Raw genomic sequence first — 27019 nt, forward strand, 5'->3', positions numbered from 1 at the left:
GTCCTCTATTTCAGGGGTTCCCAACCCTTGGGCTGCACACCGGTCCATGGCCTGTTAGGAACCCGGCCGCACAGCAGGACGTGAACTGCGGGCTAGCTACCAGTACCGCCTGAGCTCCGCCTCCTGTGAGATCAGCGGTGGCATTAGAATCCTATAGGAGAGCGAACCCTTTTGGGAACTGCGCATGCCAGGGATCTAAACTGTTCTCTTTTTATGAGAATCTAAGTGATGCCTGATGATCTGAGGTGGAACAGTTTCATCCCGAAACCATCCCCCAACTCCTCCTCCCCGCCCCCAAGGTCCGTGGAAAAAGTGTCTTCCACGAAACCGGTCTCTGGTGCCAAAAAAGTTGGGGACCACTGCTCCATTCTACACCCTCTCCCTCCCGAATCTGTGGACGTGTAAGCGGAAGAGCCGAGATTGGGAGGGGAGCGCAGGAAGTGAGGACACCAGAGAGCTCGGGCCTAAGCCTGGAGGCCCGCCCTCTCCGGCGTTCACAGTTGCGCAGTCAGAATTGTGTGCGTCCCACAGCCTCAGCCCCCAGTTCTGAGGCCCAGGTGCCGGTCTCCACCCTACACACAAACACACGCATCCATGCTCGCGAGGCCCCTGGGTCCAAGCCCAGTGAGGCCAATAGGCCTCGGGGGCACAGAGGATGCGCAGTCTCGGTATGTCCAGGTTCCAGGGGCACCTGCTCGGCTTGGGAGCCCCTCAGTGAAGCAGGGGAATCCAGCTTTAGAAAGGTTGTCCTCAGAACCTTGGACGCAGGTGTCTTACAAGCTGGCTTTGCGACTCTGCAATAATCACTTTCCAGATATAAAGAGATTTCTTTCTTTCCCGTCTCTGGTTAAGGATGTCTTGAAGAGGGATTTTTAGGAGCCATTTTTCCGCACTCCCTTCGATAGCTCAGCTGGTAGAGCGGAGGACTGTAGTACTTAGCGTATCGTTATCCTTAGGTCGCTGGTTCGATTCCGGCTCGAAGGAGAGGTTGCTGTTTTGGGGTTGACAGTAGCTCTTGGTTTGTGCAATACATCTCTATGTTAACGTGATGAAATCTCTTTCTATCTCTTACCCTTGTCTGAAGGAAACAGCTTAGCCACGAGTTGAGCTGCGTTATTCACGCCATGAAAAGTTGGTTACCTAGCTCTGAAAGACAGTAGACCCGAATCGTCCAACCTTTGGGGGAAGGTACTGCTATCTTACCGAAGTGTGTTATATTTTGGCTTCTACGTTAAGTCCAAAGGCCGGCAGGTATATACGTAGCGCGCGTCTGTCCTGGGGCTCAGTAACCTACAGCCTTGCAACCGAGCTCAGCTCTGGCCCTCGATCTCTATCTCAGACCCCTCCAGGTTCCCACCAGGCTCTAGTGGGCTTAAATCGCTTCCCCGGCTCAGTGAGACGCAAGGATGTCTGAAGTCTAAAAAGCTGCCTTCGTTCACCCCATCCTGCGTCTGGATCGAGGAGAATAAGCCAGACAATAAGCCATACTTGAAACTTGGTAAAGATGGAAGGAATAACTAAATAAGGCCAAAGGGAAATGTCACAACAAAGAAAAAAACAGAAACAGAAAAACCTTCAGAACGGCAGGCGGAAAACAGAAATTCAGAGTGATATGAACCCACGTCCAACGCAGTGGCTCGTTGGTCTAGGGGTATGATTCTCGCTTTGGGTGCGAGAGGTCCCGGGTTCAAATCCCGGACGAGCCCTTAGGTTTACTGTTTTTTCCACCCCCTTTTGGCAACTACTGAAAAAAGTTTCAGTTAAATTTGAAATACAGACTGTCTCTTGTTGGGCTGTCCTGCTAAAGAAAGCAGCACCAAATAAGTACGTGGCAGATGGGGCTGCCGACCAGTGTCAAGACCGAGCTTCATGGGTTCCTGGACGCTCAGCCAGGGGTAGTCTCCTAAGGGCCGCCTGGCTCTTGGGAGCAGAAGCCAGTTTCCCGCCATCTGCTCTCCGTGGAGGCAGTGCGCTCGCGGCTGCTGCCCGTTGGGTTCCAGCTGAGGAAGGAGCGTGGATCCTAGACTTGTTCTTTGCCTGGGCTGCCCCTGCGGCCCCTGGGGCGGGGCTGCTGCGGCGCCAGCTCCAAGGGCGGATGCAGGCGGGAGAGGCCTCCTGGGAGAAGCAGGGTGCGGTCCCAGCTACGCAGAGGCTCGTATGCCTACCCTCCACTCCTCACCACGCCCCCATCTCCGTCCGTGTACACACACTCACGCAAGCACACCACTCCACCCAGATGCAAAGCAGGATTCAAAAGAACATCTTTGCGTTTTCTACGGACTTCCCATCGTCGTACTAGGGAGGAAGAAGCTGGTGAGAAACAAAACTTCTTTCTACCGTCCTGCCCGTTTCTGCCGACTTGTTCAGAGGCCGAGGTACGTTCACACTCCTGCTCCTCTTGCTCTTTGGTAGCTGCATCAGGGGCGTTGTGGCCGGGGAGTCCTTTCCTAGTAGAGGCAGCTTGGGACTCCTCGGGGAGGCTTTTGCGGGACTGGGCTGGAGAGGGAGGAATGGGGAGGGAGGTGAAAGTCCAGTATTTGTATGAGTTAAGGACTTTACATTCCCACTCAGGTTTTTACTTTGCGCAGCTGGGCAGAGATGCTAGTTTCTATTGGTTAGTAGGCTTGGAGGGGGACCACAGAATCGCCGAACCTAAGGGAAGCCCTAGGAGGTCTTCACTTGCCCACAACTAAGAAAGCTTTGCTTGTTATTCAGGTTAATCACCAGATTTTTGAAGCAGGCCTTAGTTTTTGCAAGCGTAACTAACATTTGGGGATCGGTATTTTCTGTTTACTCTCCTCTGCCTCCCCACCCTTAACCCACCCTCAACCAATGTTGTGCAATTCTTGGAGACACTTGCCAACAGCCTCTTTAAGCCTTCCTACTGGAAGGCTGGGATCCTCCGTTTTTTTCTCTCTGAGACAGCACGTCAAATCCTAACAGCAGCACATGAGTAAAGCGCAACATCTTTATTAAAACAATTTCAGCACCACTCAGGGGGCTAAGGAAATCTCAGATGAGCCAAGATCCTCCCTCGTGACAGTGAGAGTCTTATAATCAGGTAATAACGTAATCAATAGAAACCCAAGTGACATATTTATCTGCAGCACAGGACCACCTTCCCAGAAACAGCCGCAGGTATTCCAAGACTTAACCACAGAGCCACTAACTAGTTTTGCAAGAGGATAGGTTTGTTACATACGCTTCAATTCAAGCAATTCTTTTACTGATGACAAGCAGAGTAAAATATTTTTTGAATTTATGGTAATAGTCACTGTAGGTTTCCTTTGAACAGCAACTTTCAGTGGCCCTTTTAAAGTTAGCTTTGATTGTCTAGACAGTACTAGTATGGAAAATAAAAGTTGTGTGGACCTGGCACGGTGGCTTATGCTTGTAATCCCAGCACTTTGGGAGGCCGAGGTGGGTGGATCACCAGATCAGGAGTTCGAGACCACCCTGGCCAAGACGGTGACACCTCGTCTCTACTAAAAATACAAAAACTAGCTGGGCACGGTGGTGAGCTCCTGTAATCCCAGCTACTCGGGAGGCTGAGACAGGAGAATCCCTTGAACCTGGGAGGCGGAGGTTGCAGTGAGCCGATATCCTGGGTGACAGAGCAAGACTCCATCTCAAAAAAAAAAAAAAAAAAAGTTGTGTGGTGCATTGGAAAGCTTCTAGTCCCGCGAATGCCATGAGTTAGTTCCTTGGGCAATACATGTCTCTTTCTCTGTTCCTCAGTTGCCTTTTCTTTAGTATGAGGGGTGGACAGACGGTCTCAGAGGCCCCTCCCACTATTGTTCTGTGACTGCATGGAGTGGTGCGATGTTAGAAACAGGATATGAGGCACTCTAGTAATGTGGAGACGAACTATAGTTTGGCAGAGAGGATGGAAAAAATCATTCCAGGAAAAGAGGAATGGCTTTAGCTATCGCTGACAGCAGATAATCAGGTTATAAGCAGGCAAGTGTAAGAGGTTTGCCAAGTTATTGTTGGAAGCATTTGTCACTGTGACTCAAATTAAAGTAGATGGATAAAAAAGTGGACCAGTGAAAGCCAGTGAAACCTTTCTTTAGAGTTTTTATTTAATTTGTATTTAAGCAGATTCTCTGTAATTCTGTGTAAACAGTTATTCCCAGAAGAATACCATGAAATACTTGGGAAAGAGGGAGTGGGCACAAAGCCCAGAGTTGGTTGAAAAGCAAATGTTTAATTGTTGTCTTTGTTTGGAAATACAGGCATGTCAGCAGGACTTTGTCCCCACTGTCCTTCAGTCAGTAGTGTTGCCACTTCCTGGAGACGTGGTTCTTCTTTTCACGCGGGCTTTTCCTTCTTTACCTGTTACTTCCGTTACTGAATAAGTTTCATGCTTATAGACCTAAACTGTTAGAATAATAAAGAAATTTAGAAACTATTTAGTCCATTCTTCCCATCATCTAATTTTAGTCCTGAGACAGAATGAAACATAGATACTCTGTATGAAGGAGGAAAGTGCTCCAACACTAGAGTCCTTGGAAACAGGACCCATGCATCCCGTGTCTGTGTGCAGGGACGTTATTGGCTTGAGGGAGAGAGAGAAAAAAATCTCCAGGAAAGGGGAATGACTTTCAAGTTAAAGCTGTCTGAACATTTAAAAAATATATGAAGTTTTTTTGCAATTGGCAATTCCTTCATTTGTACTAAAATTACTGACAAAGATGTGATGTTCCTTAATCATAGAATATAATTCCTTGTTGTATTTTAAAACACAAATGACTAAGTACCTAGATGCGTTCTAATGAAATAGTAATTTTCCCCCCAAACCCTACTTTTTGTTTCAACAAAACTTCCTTGTGCCAAGTTTAAAAGAAAAACAAAAAACTGTCTTTTGGCGTTGTGGGCAGATTGTGAGTCCTCCAAAGGTTGTCCAGTGAAGGCCCAGAGGCAGAGAAGGGACCTGACTATATTCAGAGGCTGCTGGTTGCCCCAGCCCAGCACTACTGCAGAACTCTAAAATCAGAGGCTGCTCTGTTTGTGTGAGTTGGTGCTTGAATTGGAGCTTCAGGCCATGGCGCTGTGTGTATGCAGGCACATTTGGGTTGTATGTTGTGGCGGAGTTCCGCTTTTCGGGACTTAGAGGTGGTGTTGCTTGAGCTAAGTCTGGAAAGACGGGTCTGTTTTCTCCTTGTTTACAAAGGGTTCAAAGTCTGACTCCACCATTCATCTGCTGTTTGTTCTTGGAGTTTCCTCATGAGCAGAGCATATTTACATAATGCCTACCTCACACAGTTCTGGTGCTGGTTGAATGTAGTCATGTATGTGAGAGCTTCATAAAATGAAAGACTGCACTGAATATTATAATGATTGTGATTTCAAGTGCATTTGTTTCACTAGCAGGCAGCCTGTCTTTCTTGACAGCTTCTCAAGTGCAGCCAGACTGAATACTTGCAGTTAGGTGGATGACAACCGAGGATTGAGGATTTTTAAAAAGATAACACTGTCCTAGATCCAACACCACTGTGGGCAAATGCTGGGGGTCTGTGAAACAGTTGGTACCCTGCTACTGTCTGATATTGGTAACTACGAGATCTATAAAGTGATCCTGGTGACCTTTGGCCCACTGTTTTTACACAAGCAATGGATCTACAGCCCTGCTTTGATGGTGGAGATAAGCAATTTTGCAACTACATTATAAGGACCAGACGATTGAATGTTCAGGGTTAGTCTCTTGTGGACAGGTAAAGATGGAAGAAGGAGAAACCCAGGAAACATGGCAAGCCTACTTTTGGGGGTTAGAAGCTGAGAGGTTGAGTGTAGGGGGAGGGGCAGTGTACTAATAGCTGTCACACAACCTTCTCTAGAAGTGCTTTCCTGGCTGTATGAAATCGATCGAATAATGTGCTTAGCATCCATTCGTGAAACCAAATGATGTGATATGATACATAGAATGTGATATGATGAATGATAAATAGAAAGTCCAGTGGAAAAGCATCTTACTGGAAGACCATATCTTACTCTGTGACATCTTCCAAGGCAGTTCTTGGAGTTGGCCCAGGGAGATCAGAGATGCTATCTTATGGATCCAGACTATTATGTGTGAATAGTGAAACCTCAGTCCTGCCATGGACAAGAGTAAGCACCACAGACAGCAGAAAAAGGTAACTTTTGGACAGAAGGCCATGTTTCTCAAACTTTGTCTTCCAGAACAAATCTCTAATCCATTCAGGTAGGTTAATATCTAACCCAATCATGCCCAGCGACAAGGTGAATGACCCTCCTCGTTCGTTCAAGAGCAGTGTCCTTGGTTTTCATGTCCCTGCCAGGATTGGGGGTCCTTAGCTCTATTCTCTCCACCCCCTTATTAGAACACTATATAATCAGAACCTGGAGAGGCCTCCAGGTTCACACAGCTAGAACCCGTCTCCAGGAACAAACAGCTGGAACCATCTCCCGTTGAAGGGAAACTGCCAGGTTTTTGTAAGATTCTTCCTCCTGGGTAATCTATTGTTCTATTTGTTTTATATATAATTTCTAGTCATTTATCCATTTTAATGAAGCCATTTTCCTCCCTTTAAAGCCTCTGGGCTCAAGCTCATGAATTAAAAAGGAAATTGATCAGATTCTAAAGTTTAAAATGAAAACAGGTTTCCTTTGGGATGGCCTATATGTGGATAAAGAGAAATTAGTGAGACTGGGAGCAAGTGGAAGTTTAGGAGGCATTTCTAAATTGTGATAAAATCCCCAAAGGTTTGGGGGAGCCATTTGCCGAAGGGCATCAGGAGTCCTCCCACGTCGTCCACCTCTGTTACAGGCATTACACGTGGCTTAACAAGGAAAGAAACAGAAAGTATGTTTTTAGCATTCTTTCCTTCTAACCTTCTCTGCGAATTTCTTTTCTTAGAAAAGTTTTGGATGCTCTTTGAAAACAAAGTGGAACACATCCCAAGATCAAAAGAAGGCTCACTGGCAGGCTGAAGGGAAGAAGGAAGGAAAAGCAATAAAGGGATGAATATGCCTTGGGTGTTAGGCTCTCACTTTGGGGGATTTTGCCCTAGGATATATAAAAGCGTGAAGCCACATTGATGAAAATGATAACTATAGTTACTCATCATAGACTGTCAAGTTAATTCACTGGTGTGTAAAATTTGATGAATCTCTTGAATATTGAACATTGCCTGTGGGGAGAGGGAGACAATATTAATGCTTGTGAAAACTAACAGATTCATTTGATACAGAAGATAAAGTTACTCTAAAGAACAGATGGGGCCAGGTGTGGTGGCTCACACCTGTAATCCCCGCACTTTGGGAAGCCAAGGTAGGCAGATCACCTGAGGTCAGGAGTTCGAGACCAGCCTGGCCGACATGATGAAACCCCCTCCATACTAAATATACAAAATTAGCCGAGCATGGTGGCAGCCGCCTGTAATCCCAGCTACTCGGGTGACTGAGGCAGGAGAATTGCCTGAACCAGGGAGGTGGGGGTTGCAGTGAGCCGAGATAGCACCACTGCACTCTAGCCTGGCCGATAGAACAAGACTCCATCTCAAAAAAAAAAAAAAAAAAAAAAAAAAAAAAAAAAAAAAAAAAAGAGAAAAGAAAAGAAAAGAAAAAAGAACAGAGAACAGCTGGGGCTAATTCCACTGACAAAAAGCTGACAGACAGTTACGTGTTTGGGTATAGAAGGATGTGTCTATAGGACTTTCGCCACCAGATGTGAGGCTCTGCACCCTTGGCTTAGGCAGATTCACTTTTACACCACAAATAATATGTCTCTTACTGGTTTTCTCCCAGTTCCATTTTACCTTGCTTTTTGAGAAATTTAGAGTTGACTATATTGAGAAAGTTTTAAGTGAGGGAGCAGATGTTAGATATTGGTGGTTTTGGTGTACGCTTGCTGAGATTTGGCTCCTGGATGTCTTAGGGAATCAAGATTACAGTAAGCCCGGGCAAACCTTAGCTGACTTGTTACAAAATGAATGTGCATATTTTGCAAATCAGAAGCAAAGATACCCTTTTACCTCTGCAGACTGGGATGTGAGGGCCTTCATACTAAAAAAACAAGTGGCTTTTTAGGAGGCAAAGCCCCCGTGTAGTTCAGTGCTTTACTTAGAGGTGTTATGTGAGCGTGGCTTACACGTTGAGCCTTATGGGATGATGCATCTTAATGAGATTGGGCCACAGGTCACCCTGTCATCTCCTTGTTTCAGTTGGTGCCTTGTGCCCCCAACTAAACTTACACAAAATTTGTCTTTGTAACTGAAGGTCACTGGACCTTTACTATTGAAACTAGCAAAGCCTCTATTATGCTTAATGAGAACCATGAAACTTCAGATTTTTAGAGCTAACAACTCTCTTATTTTCTTGATGAACAGGCCTGGAGAGAAAAATGAAGTCAATTATTTAAAAACTATTAAGGAGTATAATAAGGCAAGCATGTTGATTCAAGGTGAATAATATGAGTTCTGTAGAAAATACACCAGTAAGAAACACTCACAAGTAAATAGTCCATTGTTCATCCAGGATCACATGGGTAATGGCATGCTTGGAAATGGCACCCGTGAAACCTGACAACAGGTCGATCTTCATTTTGTGATATCATTATGGGTAGATCCTGAGCTTTGTGGCTTTTACTTTGGCACTTATATCTGGTGAGGTGTCCTTGGTCTTAATATCTAATGCAGAGAGGGTTTGGACAGAGATTCTAAACAGGCTCACCAGCTCATACTCGCTTCTGTGAACAGCAATATCCCCACCAGTTACACAGCATTGGCACCTCTTCCAAGTCCGGTCTCTTTCCTAGAGGAGACATTAGTAACATTCCTATCCACCACTGCCACCTAATGACTCTTTTAGGTACTAGCAGCTCTGGTTCTGCTCCCTGATTTTTTGAATTCTGGGATTCTGGCACCAGGCAGAGGGATGTTGACTATGTAAGAGACTTTTGACATTAGAAGTCAGTATTTGTTCATTACAGAGCAAGAGACTTAATTGATTACAAATCAATAAAACTTTGATAAGATCTTCCAAAAAACTAGAAACAGGAAACACACGCAGGAGACTGAAAAGCATGATGTAAATGTAAAGAACTTGGGAAGTGGGTGGCTTGGCAGCCCAGCAGCTATATTGGAGCAACTGCATGAGTGAATACTTGTTACTCCTTTAGGGCTGGCTCTCCATTCTGCAATCATGTACCTCTTTCTTGATAAACTCCCAAGAACACACTTTCAGCATGGAATTTCAGACTTTTAGAGATAGCAACTCGTCTCAAGTATAGACAAATGTCAGTGCAGACAAATTTGATACACTGCTGAAAAATACCAAATTATATGCTAAGGAATTTTTCATTCCACAATAATGGAGTAAATAGCAGCTGGAAATGTTTGCATTAAGTTCATAGGTTATAATTTGTAATGGAATCAACACCAAATGCAAATTAGAAAGAGAGCCCACTTTGCTCACCCCACATGTCTTCCCACGTAACCGTAGAACACTGGAGTCCTGTGTCTTTCTAGATCCACAGTCTTGCTCTCAGAACAGGCTAGCCACAGCACAGGCCTAGTGCTAGGACCCATGGCCTTTTTAAGCTCAGACTCCCTTCTGTGGACAGCAACATCCCCACAACTTGTACAACATTGGTGCTTCCGGCAAAGGCTACAGAACTATTTGATATGAAGATGTTCATTGACTTACACACAAGAGAAGCACCAAATAAAAAATTAATAATTAATTTAGTGTCTATGAAAGTGTACCATTTATTTTTACATTTAGGGGTCATAAGAATTGTATTACATTTAAGAATGTAATACAATTTGAAGATCAGATTTTTCTCCCTTTGTGAGAATTTCTCAGTATGTGTGATGACTACCAAGAAATCATAGCCAGTCATAAATTCAATGAGTTACTCATAAATGAACAATTTGAAAAGCAAAATTCCAAAAATCAGGTAAAATTTTACAGTGAAAAGTTATTTTTGTTGTCAAATATAGGGGCATTCACATATATTAGATATAATGTGGGTTAGATCTGTAATGATTTTTAAAGGCTCTGAATGGTTTTTAAAATTTTCTCCAAAGAACTAAAGGTATAGTCAGAAACTACTTGTTGCACATACCAAATACTTTTCAATTCTCTAATCTTCAACTTTCATAAGAAATAGAATCTTAAAAGTTCATAAGAAATTTGCTTTCTATTTTGTTATAATTCATATTTGTTTAGTTCTATTGTCAATGATCAGTCATTGAGTTAAAATTAAGCTCCAGGAAGAAGCACCGTATTTACCTAAAGCATCTACCTAAAGGTGTGTTGAGTGTCTGTGATGCACCATTCCTGGGATGTGTGCGTTCTAGAGTTTGAGAGGGACAGCTCTTGAGAGGTGATGGCAGGAATCCTTTTTCTCTTCTTTTGAGGAAGACGTTAAGAAATCATTAGAGCAAACTGTAAGGCCTTTGATTTGATTAAAAAAAAAAGTCTAAGGCATTTTTTTACCACATGGTAGCACCTTTTGCCTGTTGTGTAACAGCATATGTACATATGCAGGAGAAACTAGAAAATATTATCTAGAATAATCTCAATTGCTTCCAATGTGAGAAGCTCCTAAGAATAAGCTCATATTCCTCTTTCTTCTCTGTAAGGGTTGATTCCAGACCCATCTTCCAAACATCGCGTGTCTTCTTCCATGTTCCTCCCTCTTCTTTCTAAATGGTACAGAACAAATTCACCTTTGGCCACGAACCACCTACTTCTTGGGGAAGTAGGTCTGCTTCCCCTCAACTCAGGATGCAACTGCTTTCAACTGCTTTCTTCACATTAGCTGAGTAAGTAGCTAGAATTCTGTCGTAAACAATTTTATGGTTGATCCTTCTCTGGGCTCAGGATTCCCTAAAACAGAGGTCCCCAAATCCCGGTCTGTGGCCTGTCCGCCTGAGCTCTGCCTCCTGTCAGATCAGCAGGCAGCATTAGATTCTCACAGGAGCCGGACCCCTCTATTGTGAACTGCGCATGTGCGGGATCCAGATTGTGTACTCTTTATGAGACCCTAAATTAAACTAATGCTTGATGATCTGAGCCAGAACAATTTCATCCTGAAACCATCCCCCACCCATCCATGGAAATACTGTCTTCCACAAAAATGGCCCCTGGTGCCAAAAGTGTTAGAGACCACTCCCCTAAAACTCTCTCTTCTTATCTCTCACCTCCTGTATTACTATCTCATCTCAGTACACTGAAGTCCCCATCCTTTCCTCATGGATGCCTCATTTCCTATTAGGGAGGCATTTGGTATGTCTTTTTTTTTTGACAGAGTCTGCCTCTGTCGCCGCCCAGGCTGGAGTGCAGTGGCGCGATCTCGCTCAGTGCAAGCTCCACATCCCTGGTTCACGCCAGTCTCCTGCCTCAGCCTCCCAGGTAGCTGGGACCACAGGCGCCCGCCACCACGCCCGGCTAATTTTTTGTATTTTTAGTAGAGATGGGGTTTCACTGTGTTAACCAGGATGGTCTCGATTTCCTGACCACGTGATCCGCCCGTCTCGGCCTCCCAAAGTGCTGGGATTACAGGCGTGAGCCACCGCACCCGGCCGTCATTTGGTATGTCTGAATGTGCGTCAGGACCTAGTACAGTCCCTGGTACCCAGTAGGGACCTATGTAATGTTCGTTATTCAATTAATTAATAAGTGAATTAGTGAGAGTGGATTTTGTAATGTAACGACTGATAGAGAAATACTCAGTGATTCTAAGGGATAGGAAAGAATGGTTGGAGCTAGAGGTTGTGCTCAGGAAACTATTAAATAGACCTTCCAGAGGAATGGATTCAGAATAGGTGTAAGGTTAATGAGAAAGGGAGAATAGAATATATAATTTGGTGGCGGAAAAGATCTGATTCATGATGCCGTGTCAGAGAGAAAAGCTCCTGTCCTTTTTGCCTGATTTGGTGATGCTGTTCTTGCATCTACCATTCCTCCTTTTGCCCTTGGCAGGAGCCTGTGTTGGAAGAGATGGTGATGCGCCTGGGCCTTTTCTTGTTGGTCTTCATGCTGGGTCTGGGTCTGACCCCACCCACCCTGGCTCAGGATAACCCCAGGTACAGAGACTTCCTGGCCAAGCACTATGATGCCACACCACAGGGCCGGAATGACAGATACTGTGAAAGCACGATGAGGAGACGGCACCTGACCTCACCCTGCAAAGACACCAACACCTTTATTCATGGCAACAGGCACCACATCAAGGCCATCTGTGGAGATGAGAATGGAAACCCTTATGGAGGAAACCTAAGAATAAGCAAGTCTCCTTTCCAGGTCACCACTTGCAAGCTACATGGAGGATCCCCCTGGCCTCCATGCCGGTACCGAGCCACACGGGGGTCCAGAAACATTGTTGTTGGTTGTGAAAATGGCCTACCTGTCCACTTGGATGAGTCCATTTTCCGTCCGTAACCAGCGGGCCACTGGTCAAGTGCTGGCTCTGCTGCCCTTGCCTTACATTTCCCCTCTGCACCCTAGAACAGTGTGGCAACATGCATTGCCAAGGGCCCAAAGAAAGAGCTACCTGGACCTTTTGTTTTCTGTCTGACAACATGTTTAATAAATAAAAATGTCGCTGATATCAGTAAGAATCAGAGTCTTCTCACTGATTCTGGGCATATTGATCTTTCCCCCATTTTCTCTACTTGGTTGCTCCCTGAGAGGACTGCATAGGATAGAAATGCCTTTTTCTTTTCTTTTCTTTTTTTTTGAGACGGAGTCTCACTCTATTGCCAGGCTTGAGTGCAATGGCGCAATCTTGGCTCACCACAACCTCTGCCTCCTGGGTTCAAGTGATTCTCCTGCCTCAGCCTCCCAAATAGCTGGGATTACAGGCATGTACCACCATACCTGGCTAATTTTTGTGTTCTTAATAGAGACAGGGTTTCACCATTTTGGCCAGGTTGATCTTGAACTCCTGACCTCAGGCGATCCACCCACCTTGGCCTCCCAAAGTGCTGGGATTACAGGCATGAGCCTCCGAGCCTGGCCACTTTTACCTTATCAGTCAGTTTTTTACAAGTCATTAGGGAGGTAGATTTTACCTCTCTGTGAAGGAAAGAATGGTAAGTTGATCTACGGAGATGGAAAAATTCCAGGGCTCATAGCCACTAAGCAGAATTTTTAAGAGAGGCAAATTGTTTTTTCTGTCAAATAATAAGCTAATATTACTTCTACAAATACGAGACCTTCAGGAGGAGTTTCCAAGGACCAAGTACCAATATACCAACAGATTATTAGTTTCTCTCTGTCTGTTACACACACGCGCGCACACACACACACACACACATACACATACAGATATGTAATCCAGCACGAATACCAAAATTCATTCAGGGTAGCCACCTTTTTGTCTTAAGCGAGAGATAGTTTTGATGTTTGAATGGATTGCTCCCAGGATATTCTCTTGTCATGGTTATTTTATATAAAATTCAAAAACCAATTACATTATTTACTCTGTAATCTTTTACTTAATCAGCTAATGTCTGGCAAGTGTGATGTTTTGGGGAAGTTACAGAAAGATTCCGGCCAAGCGCTGTGGCTCACACCTGTAATCCCAGCACTTTGGGAAGCTGAGGCAGGCAGATCCTGAGGTCAAGAGATCAAGACCATCCTGGACAACATGGTGAAACCTTGTCTCCACTAAAAATGCAAAAATTAGCTGGGCGTAGTGGCATGTACCTATAGTCCCAGCTATTCGGGAGGCTGAGGCAGGAGAATCGCTTGAACCCAGGAGGCAGAGGTTGCAGTGAGCCGAGATCACGCCACTGCACTCCAGCCTGGGCGACAGAGCGAGACTCCATCTCAAAAAAAGGAAAGATTCCCAGTTTATCCCTTATTCTTCCTCAAGATTTGTTGTAAAGATAACTTAGGTTAACACTCTCTTTGTAAAATACACTGTTCAATCTACAGACTCAGTAGTCAGCTTCTTGTTACCTAATTTCTGTTAACAGGTACCTGGATATGTTATTTAGAAAGTAGTTGCCAATAAATTACTTATAAATCACCAGTTTCACTGCCTTCTGAACACATAATTATTGTGGTCTCAGTATTCCCTATGGTGGCTTCTCCTACTCCTGGTATTGCCCTGAAATGGGCCAAAAGCCCTGGCTCCCCAATGCTCAGGTTATAGAACGCTGTCCAGGTACCACCTAGGAGAGCCCAGCCTCACTGAAAGTATTCAAATTTAGGAATGGGTTCGAGAAGTAGGTTGCTGGTGTGTGCTCAGCACAGGAATCTCTCCTCCTTCGGTTAGTCTATTTCAAAACTGAAAACACTGTCATTCCTTAAGAAAACAGGAAAAAGTATTCCAAACGTCTCTTACTAGAAAATTTGCCATATTACCAAATCTCAAAAACTCTCAGGAAATGAGAAAGTCCCAGTTTCTGGTAAACTATTTGGGCCCTTTTCTTAAGTTCTCCAACCAGTGCTATTTTCTTGAGGTGAGGCAAAGTTACTCAAGATCATTGCTCCTACTCAAGGCCTTGATAGGGCAAGTCAAAGGCATGGACCATTATTATATTGATCACATCGTAAGCTGTGAAAACTCACATCTTCTCCAAACATCTGCTTGGAGCATTATCATCGCATCGTTTGCTCTGGTGTTAAGGGAAATGGCTATTTCACAGGAAATCACATGGCAGTGGGATGGGGGTGTTTCCTGAGCTGCTGATGGTACTGGCAGCTGGGCAAGCATTCCTAGTCCTTTTTGGTATGGGCCTTTTGTTCTATCACAACCACAAGCTGTTTAAAATAAAATGTCAAACCACAGGCAGGTCATTTTGTCCTGAGTGAATCATTTGAGGAATTGAAGTCCTGGTCAGCTGTGATTGTTGGCTTTGCAAGGAAAAAGAAAGAACACTCCAAAATGCTAAGTCCTTTGAAGAATAGTGACATACAAGGAAGAAAATTCCATGCAATTTGGAGAGGAAAAATTTTTCTAGGGATCTAGTAGCTGAGATATTTTATAGTTTAAAAACACACTTCCAATATCTTGAGACTACAGTTAGCTCTACGAAATAAAGAGGAGTCAATAATATATGCAACTCTGTAGTCATTCATTATTTTATCCAGATTGACAGAAGCAGAGGAAACCAAGAAAAATGGAAGTGGTATAAAAAAAAAATGCAGTAATTGCCAACATTTACTGAGCATTTACTATATGCTAGGCCTTGTTATAGGCACTTAGATTTATTTTGTTTTCATAACATCCCTAAGAGGTAGGTATTGTATGCGTATTTTGCTTATGAGGGAATCTGCTGAGAGAGGTTAAGTAATTTTCTCATGGTCACAGCCTCAGTCTTTTAGACCACAGTGTCAAAAGAAGTTCTTACTGTTAGTCAGGGTAGTGCAGTGAAGAAAGTGTTTGGGGAAAATCCTGGCCCAAAAGTATGTGTTGGGATGATGTGGAGATCATTCAATTTTCTCTTGTAGATGCACCCATTGGTGTCCACACTGGCCTGCTGTCTTCAAATATTTCTCTATGTCTTGTTTACTTGGTTAGTGTAGAAAAGCTGACATCCTGGGTCTGCTCTCACATGAATAGGTGAGATTTTCTCTGTAGCCAGTTATCTTGCTAAACCATATTTTTGGTCACAAAGAATCAGGATAAGAGAAAGTAGATGAAACTATGGAAACTCCAGGTGCCACCAGAAAAGCAAGCCAAAGTATATTGATCTGCTGAAGCTATAATCCAAGTACTAAGTATACCTTCAGAAGTTGTATGCATTGTTCTTGAGGCAAAAAAGAAATCAAACATCTGCCCTTCCTCCCACAACCTCTTTACTTCTTTCTCTTCCTAACATCGTATCTCACATCTACAGCTGCGGGCACACAAATATGACATACAGCTTTATATCTTTATGCGCAAAGGCAAAAGGTGGCTATGGATAAAGGAGGTGGCATTTAAAAGAACAACATCCGTGTTTGATACTGCTTTCATTGTCAGTAATCAAAAGGTAGGCTTTCAGCAGAACAAAGTAAGGTACAGGTCCCTTGGAAGCCATTTCAGTCATTCACACAGTGTGATCCACCATTATGAAGCAGAATTTGAAATCCAAAGACAATAGTACCCATATACATCAAACTAGGAGTTCCACTGGGGTCAGTCCTTGGACTGCCCATGTAGAGTTGGGCTGCCTGACTCTCAAAACATTGCCCTTGCTAATTTGGGTTGCTCACTTCCTGTTGAATCAGGGATGATTTTTCTTTGCTATAGTAAGTCGACCCTGCTTCACCTGCTTCACTGCAAGAGTCAAGCCGATTCACAATTCATGTCAATTCCAGGAGTGACGGCCAGATGGCAGCATCTGGCTAGTCAGTTGGTGAGTGATTCCACCTCCAAGCTTGATTAAACTCTGCTGCTGGGAAGTAGCAATTCTGAGCATATATAGAGTCTTTGATATCCTGAGTATTTGGGGCATGGGATGAGAGAGGCAGTAGAGGATAGTGGAAAGAGCACAGGGAATAGACTAAGATAGGCCTGGATTCCTTTCTATAATCTGTCAACGAAAGCAACGAATGTTCGGAAACTACATGGCAATGCTTTTTTTTGTTGCTGCTCTGGATTTTTTTTTAATGCTATAAAATATATGCTTATTTTTCACTGCAACAGGTGACAACACAATGATGCTGCAACTAGAGAAGACAGACAGCTACCAACAACTATTGACAAGACAGGAGGAACATCAAGAATAGATGCAAGACAAAGCAATGTATCTCCAGGGTCTAGATTTTTTAGGTTATGTATGCATAGAAACAGCAAGGAGAAGAAGACACAATCTAAGTTTTCTTTTGAGGATATTGTGCTGTTTAAATTTATTTTTTAGACATTTCTTAGCTTTTCTTATTAGTCAATTTCATAAGCCTGGGAAACACCTTTACTCTATCCATTTAATTGCATTTGTTCATTAGTTCACTGATTTCACTTATTAGTTTATTCAAACAGTAGCTATTATCAACTGTCTTCTAAGTACTCTATCTGGGTACTCTGGTTTTTTTTTTTTAATAGAATTAAAAGGATTTCCAAAAGGACCTGATTTTACATTAGAATTAGAATAATACCTTTTAGATTAATGTATAACATATATTATTCTGGAATTAGAATAATACATTTTAAGTCACATTAGAATAATAGCCACATGATAAAAAGAAAAGAAAAATAATAAAATTAATGACAATAAGAATAGTCATGAGAGGAAAGGCAAAGCCTAAATATTCCTCTGTCCTCTTCCTCCACCTAGATTCCCAGATGTAAGGTATTAAAAGTAGTTTACAAACTTTCTTTGATATATCCTGAGTCTACCCAAACTGTCGGGAATTGGAGCTTCCTGGGAACCAAACACTCCCCAAAGATCATACACATACGGAATTCCCCCAAGAGACACAACTGCAGTTGCATGTAGGTTCACCCTTTCTCTCTTTTTATACTCTGACCACACAAGCCTGGCAGCCACGCAGTCACAGCCACGCAGTCAGTCCCTGACCTGTGTCATTGTACTGGCTGCAGCAACTTCTCTCTGTAAATGAGAAAGGTCTTGCTTTCAGAAAAGATCATGTTTGCAAACTACTCACTCTTGGGGAAGCGAGGGTGGGAAAAGTAGCAGAGATGAGTGGGGAGATGGAGCATATAAGAAGGAGGAAAGAGGACACTATGGAGTCAGGATGCCAGCTTGCTATTCTCAACACCTTTTTCCAGTGCCCAGTTCTTACCTTATTTCTCCTGCCCCTTGCTTTCTTTTCTAGGCACCTCTAAGGTACTGATGGCTCTGCAGAGGACCCATTCATTGCTTCTGCTTTTGCTGCTGACCCTGCTGGGGCTGGGGCTGGTCCAGCCCTCCTATGGCCAGAATGGCATGTACCAGAGATTCCTGAGGCAACATGTGCACCCTGAGGAGACAGGTGGCAATGATCGCTACTGCAACATGATGATGCAAAGACGGAAGATGACTTTGTATCATTGCAAGCGCTTCAACACCTTCATCCATGAAGATATCTGGAACATTCGTAGTATCTGCAGCACCACCAATATCCAATGCAAGAACGGCAAGATGAACTGCCATGAGGGTGTAGTGAAGGTCACAGACTGCAGGGATACAGGAAGTTCCAAGGCACCCAACTGCAGATATCGGGCCATGGCGAGCACTAGACGTGTTGTCATTGCCTGCGAGGGTAACCCACAGGTGCCTGTGCACTTTGACGGTTAGATGCCACCCTGTAGGGATTATCACGAGTGGTTGACCTTACACTTACTCCTTAAATAGCAGTGAGTAATGCATTTGAGCTGTCCCAGGCTCTGTCTCCTCAGCTCATTTCTTATTATTTTTCTCTATATAACTCGTTCTATTAAATACATTGCACCAAAGAGAAATGGAGACATAAACCTATAATGAATGAGGCTGGGCTTTTCTGTAATAAGCTTCCTTTTATAATACTGCTCAGCTTAGCTCTCTCAGATCCTATCCTGTGGAATTTAGTTATTATGTGTATTTATGTAGTATTTCAAACATTTCAAAAATGCTTTCATCTATGTTTATCACATTTTAATACCACAGCACTTATAATGATGTCATTACATATAGAAGCTCAAAGTTAAGGGATTTGCTGAAGACTATAACATTAGTGGAAGAATTGAGACAAAAATCCAGTGTAGCTGGCCACTTATTCAGGGCTTTTTCTACTTCATCACAAGGAATGTTTTTAAAGTCTCTGCTTTTTTTTAATCCTTAAAATTCACCTGTCCGGGGAGGCATTAAAAATTTGGCAATGTATGCCAGCAAAATGTGAGCTCTGTATTTTTTGGCATTGTTATGTTTGGGTTGAATAAGATTAAGAAAATGATATTGGGAATTTTCTTTTTCCTGAACCTTTGAATCACCCTAGTAAGTCAAAGTATTAAAAAAAGTACTAGATCATTAAGACTCATGTGCTCTTGCTGACTGAAAGATTTTTTGTTTTTCTTGTAATAAAGGACTTAAACTGAAGGTACCTGAGAAGACTGTGCTATGGTATTATATCTTTTTCTCCAATTTTAAAATTCTTCTCTAGTTTATAAACATGCATGCACCTTAATAACCTCATAAACTCTGGTCAAAGACTAATGCCTATCAGATCCATGACCATAACACTGAAGATTTATCTCATTTACTCCAGAGAGAATGATTCCTCTCAAAGACAATTCTCACAGCCCTTCCTTCTCCCTTAGAATATTTAGAAACAAATTAGGGAACTGTCAGGCCTCTGAGCCCAAGCCTGCACTATACATCCAGATGGCCTGAAGCAACTGAAGAACCACAAAAGAAGTGAAAATAGCCAATTCCTGCCTTAACTGATGACATTCCACCATTGTGATTTGTTCCTGCCCCACCTCAACTGATCAATTAAACTTGTGACATGCCTTCTATTGGACAATGAGTCTCAGGAGCTCCCCACTGAGCACCTTGTGACCCCCTACCCCTGCCCACAAGAGAATAACCCACTTTGACTGTAATTTTCCACTACCTATCCAAATCCTATAAAGGCCCCACCCCATCTCCCTTTGCTGACTCCTTTTTCGGACTCAGTCCACCTGCATCCAGGTGACTAAAAAGCTTTATTGCTCACACAAAGCCTGTTTGGTGGTCTCTTCATATGGAAGCATGTGATATTTAGTGCCAAAGACCCAGGACAGGGGGACCCCTTCAGGAGACTGGTCCCCTGTCCTCGCCCTCACTCCATGAGGAGATCCACCTATGACCTCAGGTCCTCAGACCAACCAGTCCAAGGAACATCTCACCAATTTCAAATTAGGTAAGCGGTCTTTTCACTCTGTTCTCCAGCCTGTCTTGCTAACCTTCAATTTCCCCGTCCTTCCAATTCTAGTTCGTTTTCCTCTTCAGTAGAGACAAAGGAGACACATTTTATCCATGGACCCAAAACTCCAATGCTGGTCATGGACTCCGGAAGACAGTCTTCCCTTGGTGTCTGATCACCGTGGGGACGCCTGCCCTGATCATTCACCCCACATTCCATTGGTGTCTGATCACCGTGGGGATGCCTGCCCTGATCATTCACCCCACATTCCACTGGTGTCTGATCACCGTGGGGACGCCTGCCCTGATCATTCACCCCACATTCCATTGGTGTCTGATCACCGTGGGGACGCCTGCCTTGGTCATTCACCCACATTCCCTTGGTGGCAAGTCAATTGCAGGGATGCCTGCTTTGGCTGCTCACCCACATTACAGCCCAGGGCTGCTCATCGCACCACCCCCTTCTCTGTCTCTACCTTTCTCTTTAAACTTACCTCTTCACTATGGGCAACCTTCCACCCTCCATTCCCCCTTCTTCTCCCTTAGCCTGTGTTCTCAATAACTTAAAACCTCTTCAACTCACCCCTGACCTAAAACCTAAATGCCTTATTTTCTCCTGCAATACCGCTTGGCCCCAATACAAACCCAACTGGTTCCAAATGGCCAGAAAACGGCACTTTTGATTTCTTCATCTTACAAGACCTAGGTGATTTTTGTCGAAAAATGGGCAAACAATCTGAGGTGCCTGACATCCAGGCACTCTTTCACACATTGGTCCTTCCCTAGTCTCTGCTCCTAATGCGACTCATCCCAAATCTTTCTTCTTTCTCTCCTGTTTCTTTAGTCTCCACCCCAAACTCTGAGTCCTTTGAATTCTCCTTTTCTACAGATCCATCTGACCTTTTCCCCCTTCCCCAGGCTGCTGCTGACCAGCCAGGCCGAGCCAGGTCCCAATTCTTCCTCAGCCTGTGCTCCCCCACCCTATAATCCTTCTACCACCTCCCCTCCTCACACCTGGTCCAGCTTGCAGTTTCATTCTGTGACTAGCCCTCCCCCACCTGCCCAACAATTTCCTCTTAAAAAGGTGGCTGGAGCTGAAGGCATAGTCAAGGTTAATGCTCCTTTTTCTTTATCTGACCTCTCCCAAATCAGGTAGCATTTAGGCTTTTTTTCTTTTTTCTTTTTTTAATCAAATATAAAAACCCAGCCCAGTTCATGGCCCATTTAGCAACAACCCTTAGACACTTTACTGTGCTAGACCCAAAGAGGCCAGAAAGCCATCTTATTCTCAATATACATTTTATTAGCCAATCCACTCCAGACATTAAAAAAGCTCCAAAAATTAGATTCTCGCCCTCAAACCCCACAACAGGACTTAATTAACCTCGCCTTCAAGGTGTACAATAATAGAGAAGAGGCAGCCAAGTGGCAACGTATTTCTGAGTTGCAATTACTTGCCTGCATTGTGAGAGAAACCCCAGCCACATCTCCAGCACACAAGAACTTCAAAACGCCTAAACTGCAGTGGTCAGGTGTTCCTCCAGGACCTCCTCCCCAAGGATCTTGCTTCAAGTGCTAGAAATCTGGCCACTGGGCCAAGGAATGCCTGCAGCCCGGGATTCCTCCTAAGCTGTGTCCCATGTATGTGGGACCCCACTGGAAACTGGACTGTTTAATTCGCCCAGCAGCCACTCCCAGAGCCCCTGGAACTCTGGCCCAAGGCTCTCTGACTGACTCCTTCCCAGATCTTCTTGGCTTAGCAGCTGAAGACTGATGCTGCTTGATCACCTCAGAAGCCTCCTGGACCATCACAGACGCTTTGGGTAACTCTTACAGTGGAGGGTAAGTCCATCCCCTTCTTAATCAATATGGAGGCCACCCACTCCACATTACTTTCATTTCAAGGGCCTGTTTCCCTTGCCTCTATAACTGTTGTGGGTATTGATGACCAGGCTTCTAAACTCCTTAAAATTCCCCAACTCTGGTGCTGACTTGGATAACAATCTTTTATGCACTCCTTTTTAGTTATCCCCACCTGCCCACCTCCCTTATAAAACGTCGAGACATTTTAAGTAAATTATCTGCTTCCCTGACTATTCCTGGGCTATAGCCACACCTCATTGCCACCCTTTTCCCCAGTTCAAAGCCTCCTTCACATCCTCCCCTTTCATCTCCCTACCTTAATCCACAAGTATAGGATACCTCTACTCCCTCCTTGGCGACTGATCATGCACCCCTTACCATCCCTTTAAAACGTAATCACCCTTACCCCTCTCAATGCCAGTATGCCATCCCACAACAGACTTTGAGGGGACTAAAGCCTGTTATCAGTCGCCTGTTACAGCATGGCCTTTTAAAGCCTATAAACTCTCCTTACAATTCCCACATTTTACCTGTCCAAAAACTGGACAAGTCTTACAGGTTAGTTCAGGATCTGTGCCTTATCAACCAAATTGTTTTGCTTATTCACTCTGTGGTGCCAAATCCATACACCCTTTTGTCCTCAATAACTTCTTCTGCAACTCACTATTGTGTTCTTGATCTTAAAGATGCTTTTTTCACTATTCCCCTGCACCCCTCATCCCAGCCTCTCTTTGTTTTTACCTGGACTGACCCTGACACCCATCAGCCTTGGCGACTTACCTGGGCTGTACTGCCACAAGGTTTCAGGGACAGCCCCCATTACTTCAGTCAAGCCCTTTCTCATGGTTTACTTTCTGTCTGTCCATCTGCTTCTCACCTTATTCAATATTTTGATGACCTTCTACTTTATAGCCCCTCCTATGAATCTTCTCAACAGGACATCCTCCTGTTCCTCCAACATCTATTCTCAAAAGGATATCGTGTATCCCCCTCCAAAGCCCAAATTTCTTCCTCATCTGTTACCTATCTCGGCATAATTCTTCATGAAAACACACACGCTCTCCCTGCTGATTGTGTCCAGCTGATCTCTCAAACCCCTGTCCCCACCACCAAACAACAATTCCTTTCCTTCTTAGGCATTGTTGGATATTTCCAACTCTGGATACCAGGCTTTGCTATCTTCTTTTCACTCTCTCAAAAAGGCCCTGGAGACAGCTTCCACACTAGCACTCCCCGACTCGTCCCAGTCTTTTTCCTTACAAACAGCTGAAATACAAGGCTGTGCTGCTACAGTCCTCACACAGGAACCAGGCCCACAACCTGTTACCTTTCTATCAAAACAACTTGACCTCACAATTCTGGGGTGACCCTCATGTGTGCATGCAGTGGCAACTGCCACTTTAATACTTCTGGAAGCCCTCAAAATCATAGACTATGCTCCCCTTACTCCCTACAGTTCCCATAACTTTCAAAATCTATTCTCCTCCTCACACTTGACATATATACTTTCTGCGCCCTGGCTCCTTCAACGGTACTCACTATTTGTTGAATCTCCCACAATTACCATTGTTCCTGGTCCAGACTTCAATCCAACCTCTCATCTTATTCCCGATACTACATCTGAACCCCATGACTGTATCCCTCTAATCCACATGGCATTCTCCCCTTTTCACCATATTTCCCTCTTTCCTGTTCCTCACCCAGACCACACTTGGTTTACTGATGGTAGTTCTTCCAGGCCCAATTGCCAATCACCGGCAAAGGCAGGCTATGCTATAGTGTCTTCCACATCTATCACTGAGGCTATGGGCCTACCCCCTTCTGCTACCTCTCAACAAGCTGAACTCATTGCCTCAACTCGAGCCCTCATTCTTGCAATGGAACTATGTGTCAATATCTATAACGATTCCAAGTATGCCTTCCACATCCTTCAACACCATGCTGTTATATGGGCAGAAAGAGGTTTCCTCACTACATAAGGGTTCTCCATCATTAATACCTCCCTAATAAAAACTCTTCTTAAAGCTGCTCTACTTCCAAGAAAACTGAGGCCATTCACTGCAAAGGCCATCAAAGGGCATCAGATCCCATCGCTCAGGGCAATGCTTACGCTAATAAGGTATCTAAACAAGCATCTAGCGTTTCAACTTCTGTCCGTCATGGCCAGTTTTTCTCCTTCTCATCTTTACACTTTACATTTCCAGTTTTGCCTTACTCAAGGTCTCTTCTTCCCTGTGGCTCCTCCACCTACATGTGTCTACCTGTTAATTAGACAGGCACATGTACACTAGTTTTCCTTACCCCCAAAAATCAATTTGCAAATGGGACCCAACAGCTTCCTGTTCCCCTCATGACACCAACACTTCACTACTATTTTGTTTTGTTTTTCTTATTATTAATACAAGAAGACAGGAATATGCCTCGACTTACTCACTGTTGAAAAAGGAGGAATCTGCATATTTTTAAATGAAGAGTGTTGTTTTTACCTAAATCAATCTGGCCTAGTATATGACCATGTAAAAAAACTCAAGGATAGAGTCCCAAAACTTGCCAACCAAGCAAATAATTATGCCAAACCCCCTTAGGCACTCTCTAATTGGATGTCCTAAGTCCTCTCAATTCTTAGTCCTTTAATACCTGTTTTTCTCCTTCTCTTAGTCGGACCTTGTGTCTTCCATTTAGTTTCTCAATTCATACAAAACTGCATTCAGGCCATCACCAATCATTCTATATGACAAATGCTCCTTCTAACAACCCCACAATATCACCCTTTACCCCCAAATATTTCTTAAGTTTAATCTCTCCCACTCTAGGTTCCCACGCCACTCCTAATCCCTCTTGAAGAAGCCCTGAGAAACGTTGCCCATTATCTCTCCATACCACCCCCAAAAATTTTCACTGCTCCAACACTTCACCACTGTTTTGTTTTTCTTATTAATATAAGAAGACAGGAAATGTCAGACCTCTGAGCCCAACCCTGCATGTATACATCCAGATGGCCTGAAGCAACTGAAGAACCACAAAAGAAGTGAAAATAGTCAGTTCCTGCCTTAACTGATGACATTCCACCATTGTGATTTGTTCCTGCCCCACCTTAACAGATCAGTTAACCTTGTGACATTCCTTCTCCTAGACAATGAGTCTCAGAACCTCCCCACTGAGCACTTTGTAACCCCTGCCCTTGCCCGCAAGAGAATAACCCACGTTGACTGTAATTTTCCACTACCTACCCAAATCTTATAAAACTGCCCCACCCCATTTCCCCTTGCTGACTCCTTTTTCAGACAGTCCACCTGCACCCAGGTGATTAAAAAGATTTATTGCTCACGCAAAGCCTGTTTGGTGGTCTCTTCACACCATACGCATGTGACAGGAACAAAGATACATGAAGATGCTAGCTGCTTAAGAAGGGAAGTGTGAGTGTGTGTGTGTGTGCATGTGTAAGGACAAAACTGAAAACATTTGAATTACAGCAGATACAGAAAGAAATCTTACCTGAACTTCTTTTGCCTGACTAAAGCAGAACCTCCCAGAAATGCCCCTACCATTATCTTCCTCCAGAGGAGTCCTCATGTAATGGTAATAGGTCTTTTGCCTGATGTGCACAGCATGTCAATATGCCAAGACACTGGGTTGCAGCAGAGGGAGAGGTTTCATTGCAGGGCTGCCAAACCAAAAGATGGAAGGAAACCTCAAATCCATTTCCTCAAAGAGTTTGAGGCTGGAGTTTTTAAGGGTTTTGGAGTAGGTGGAAGTGAGAGATCACTAATTGGCTGAAGAATGCAGAGTGAAGTCATAGTACAGAGAGATTAAAAAACAGTATTCTCATGCTGATCAGTTCATCTGCGGGGCTCTTTAAAGTGAGTGGTGTCAGCTGTTCTGCTGGAATTCAGGATCTGCATAAACAATTCCTAAACAAAAGCCTTATGATTCTAATGTCAAAGATCTTATCAATGGGAACAATGAGAATGCAAATGATCAGTATCTCATGTTCCTGACTTCTGGTTACAAGGAAGTGGATCGAAGAGTAGCCTGATTAATGCTTACTTATAATTATATCTCTGTCCAGGATTCTTGTTAACCGTGTGAAGATGGTTTCACCCAGACAGGAGATATTCCAAGAAAATTGTGTGAAACTTCATCCAAAGCTTCTATTTATCTTTCCCAAGAGTCATTTGTTTTCCTATAGAAGCCATTTCTCCCTCCTTCTTTTCCCCTATGAGTTGATAAACTTTTATCTCTAGCTCTTCATCAAGCCTCTTCATCTTAATGCTTCCACAAGTTATGAATACACTTATTTTCTTTCCCCCTGCTATCCTGTCTATAGTTAATTCACAGGCTCCCATCCACTGAACCAAAGTTGGTAGAGGGCAAGTTTTCCCTCCTAATAGCATGTCTGTGTATATTTACAGTGAGAGAGAACGATGAGAAGAGAATTCTGTCCTTGTCACCATCCAGATAGTCATGGGAGTTGGGACCTGTGGTTAATATAAAATAAATTTGAACTTAGTTCCTGGTTCCTGCCACAGAGCTCCTAAAATCCTTGAAATTTCCTGAGTGATAGTGTAATCAAACTAAGGGTCAGCCAATCACTGCTCACTGCTCAAAAGCAAGACTTGTGAGACAAGAGTGGGTGGAAGGAAAAGCAGGCTTATGCAAGAGCCAGAAACCTGAGGAGATGGTGGACTAGCGCCTCAAAGACTATTCCAAATTTTTAGGCTAGCTAAAGGGATTTTAAGAAGTAGGAGGCATGGAAGCTATGAGCAGGAGTGGTGCAGGGTGCAGGTTTGCATGCCTTATTCTGATGGCTATCTTCAGTAATGGATCACCTGGAGGTCTGGCTGGCATCACCATGACTGCAACTAGCTTACGGATTAACCCCCGTCAGTGATTTTTCTGAGAATGTAGGATTCCACAATCTCAAATTCATGCCTGGTTTATTTCAAGATTAGCCCCTGGGTTTCTTAAGCAAGGATATGGCTAGATATTAAATAAAGCAAAGGGTGAGGCTATTCATTCTTGAAGCAGGCTGATTATTCCAATTACAAACTCCCCATTGCCAATTCCTGTTTCATTTCTATGGGAGATCAGGTGTCAGTTTCTTTCTAGCTACTTCCTGCTGAATGGGGGCATCACTAGGGAGCTGAATAATGGAATTTATTTACCAGGGGTTGGAAGTATTCACGCATTCCTCAACTTATGGAAGTGATTTTTTTTTTTTTACAGCATCATTGACCTGGGAGTTAGGGGCCTTTCCATTCAGGGGAAATGCAATCTTGCAATATCACACATATGGTGCAACAAGAGTATAACCCATAGCAGAGAAGTATACCTATTCCTATAATCATAGCTGGAATTACCAGCAGTTTTTT

General features: G+C 43.8%; 2 protein-coding genes and 2 non-coding genes across 9 annotated transcripts; all 4 read left to right on the forward strand.

The window, feature by feature from the left end:
* Positions 1-895: 895 nt before the first annotated feature.
* Positions 896-984, forward strand: TRNAY-GUA. The gene is given in 2 exon segments: positions 896-932; positions 949-984. It is a non-coding gene; the product is annotated as a tRNA-Tyr (tRNA).
* Positions 985-1634: 650 nt separating this feature from the next.
* On the forward strand, positions 1635-1706 carry TRNAP-UGG. Its single transcript has one exon. It is a non-coding gene; the product is annotated as a tRNA-Pro (tRNA).
* An 89-nt stretch (positions 1707-1795) lies between these two features.
* On the forward strand, positions 1796-12587 carry ANG (angiogenin, ribonuclease, RNase A family, 5). Of its 3 annotated transcripts, none has more exons than XM_011976187.1 (2): positions 1796-2375; positions 11950-12587. In XM_011976187.1, the coding sequence occupies exon 2, from the start codon at positions 11968-11970 to the stop codon at positions 12406-12408; it is 441 nt and encodes a 146-aa protein (XP_011831577.1). In that variant the 5' UTR covers positions 1796-2375; positions 11950-11967; the 3' UTR covers positions 12409-12587. The 3 variants fall into 3 exon arrangements, with proteins under 3 accessions (XP_011831577.1, XP_011831578.1, XP_011831579.1); XM_011976188.1 differs by lacking the exon at positions 1796-2375 and adding an exon at positions 6372-6472; XM_011976189.1 differs by lacking the exon at positions 1796-2375 and adding an exon at positions 6376-6453.
* Positions 1832-18989, forward strand: RNASE4 (ribonuclease, RNase A family, 4). Of its 4 annotated transcripts, XM_011976191.1 has the most exons (3): positions 1832-2375; positions 11950-12053; positions 17740-18989. In XM_011976191.1, exon 3 carries the CDS (start codon positions 17757-17759, stop codon positions 18198-18200), a length of 444 nt encoding a protein of 147 aa, XP_011831581.1. In that variant the 5' UTR covers positions 1832-2375; positions 11950-12053; positions 17740-17756; the 3' UTR covers positions 18201-18989. The 4 variants fall into 4 exon arrangements, with proteins under 4 accessions (XP_011831581.1, XP_011831580.1, XP_011831582.1 ...); XM_011976190.1 differs by lacking the exon at positions 11950-12053; XM_011976192.1 differs by lacking the exon at positions 11950-12053 and having other exon boundaries at positions 1832-2313.
* The last annotated feature ends 8030 nt before the right edge of the window (positions 18990-27019 follow it).

The sequence above is a fragment of the Mandrillus leucophaeus genome, unplaced genomic scaffold, assembly GCF_000951045.1.
Source record: "Mandrillus leucophaeus isolate KB7577 unplaced genomic scaffold, Mleu.le_1.0 Scaffold163, whole genome shotgun sequence".
NCBI lineage: Eukaryota > Metazoa > Chordata > Mammalia > Primates > Cercopithecidae > Mandrillus > Mandrillus leucophaeus.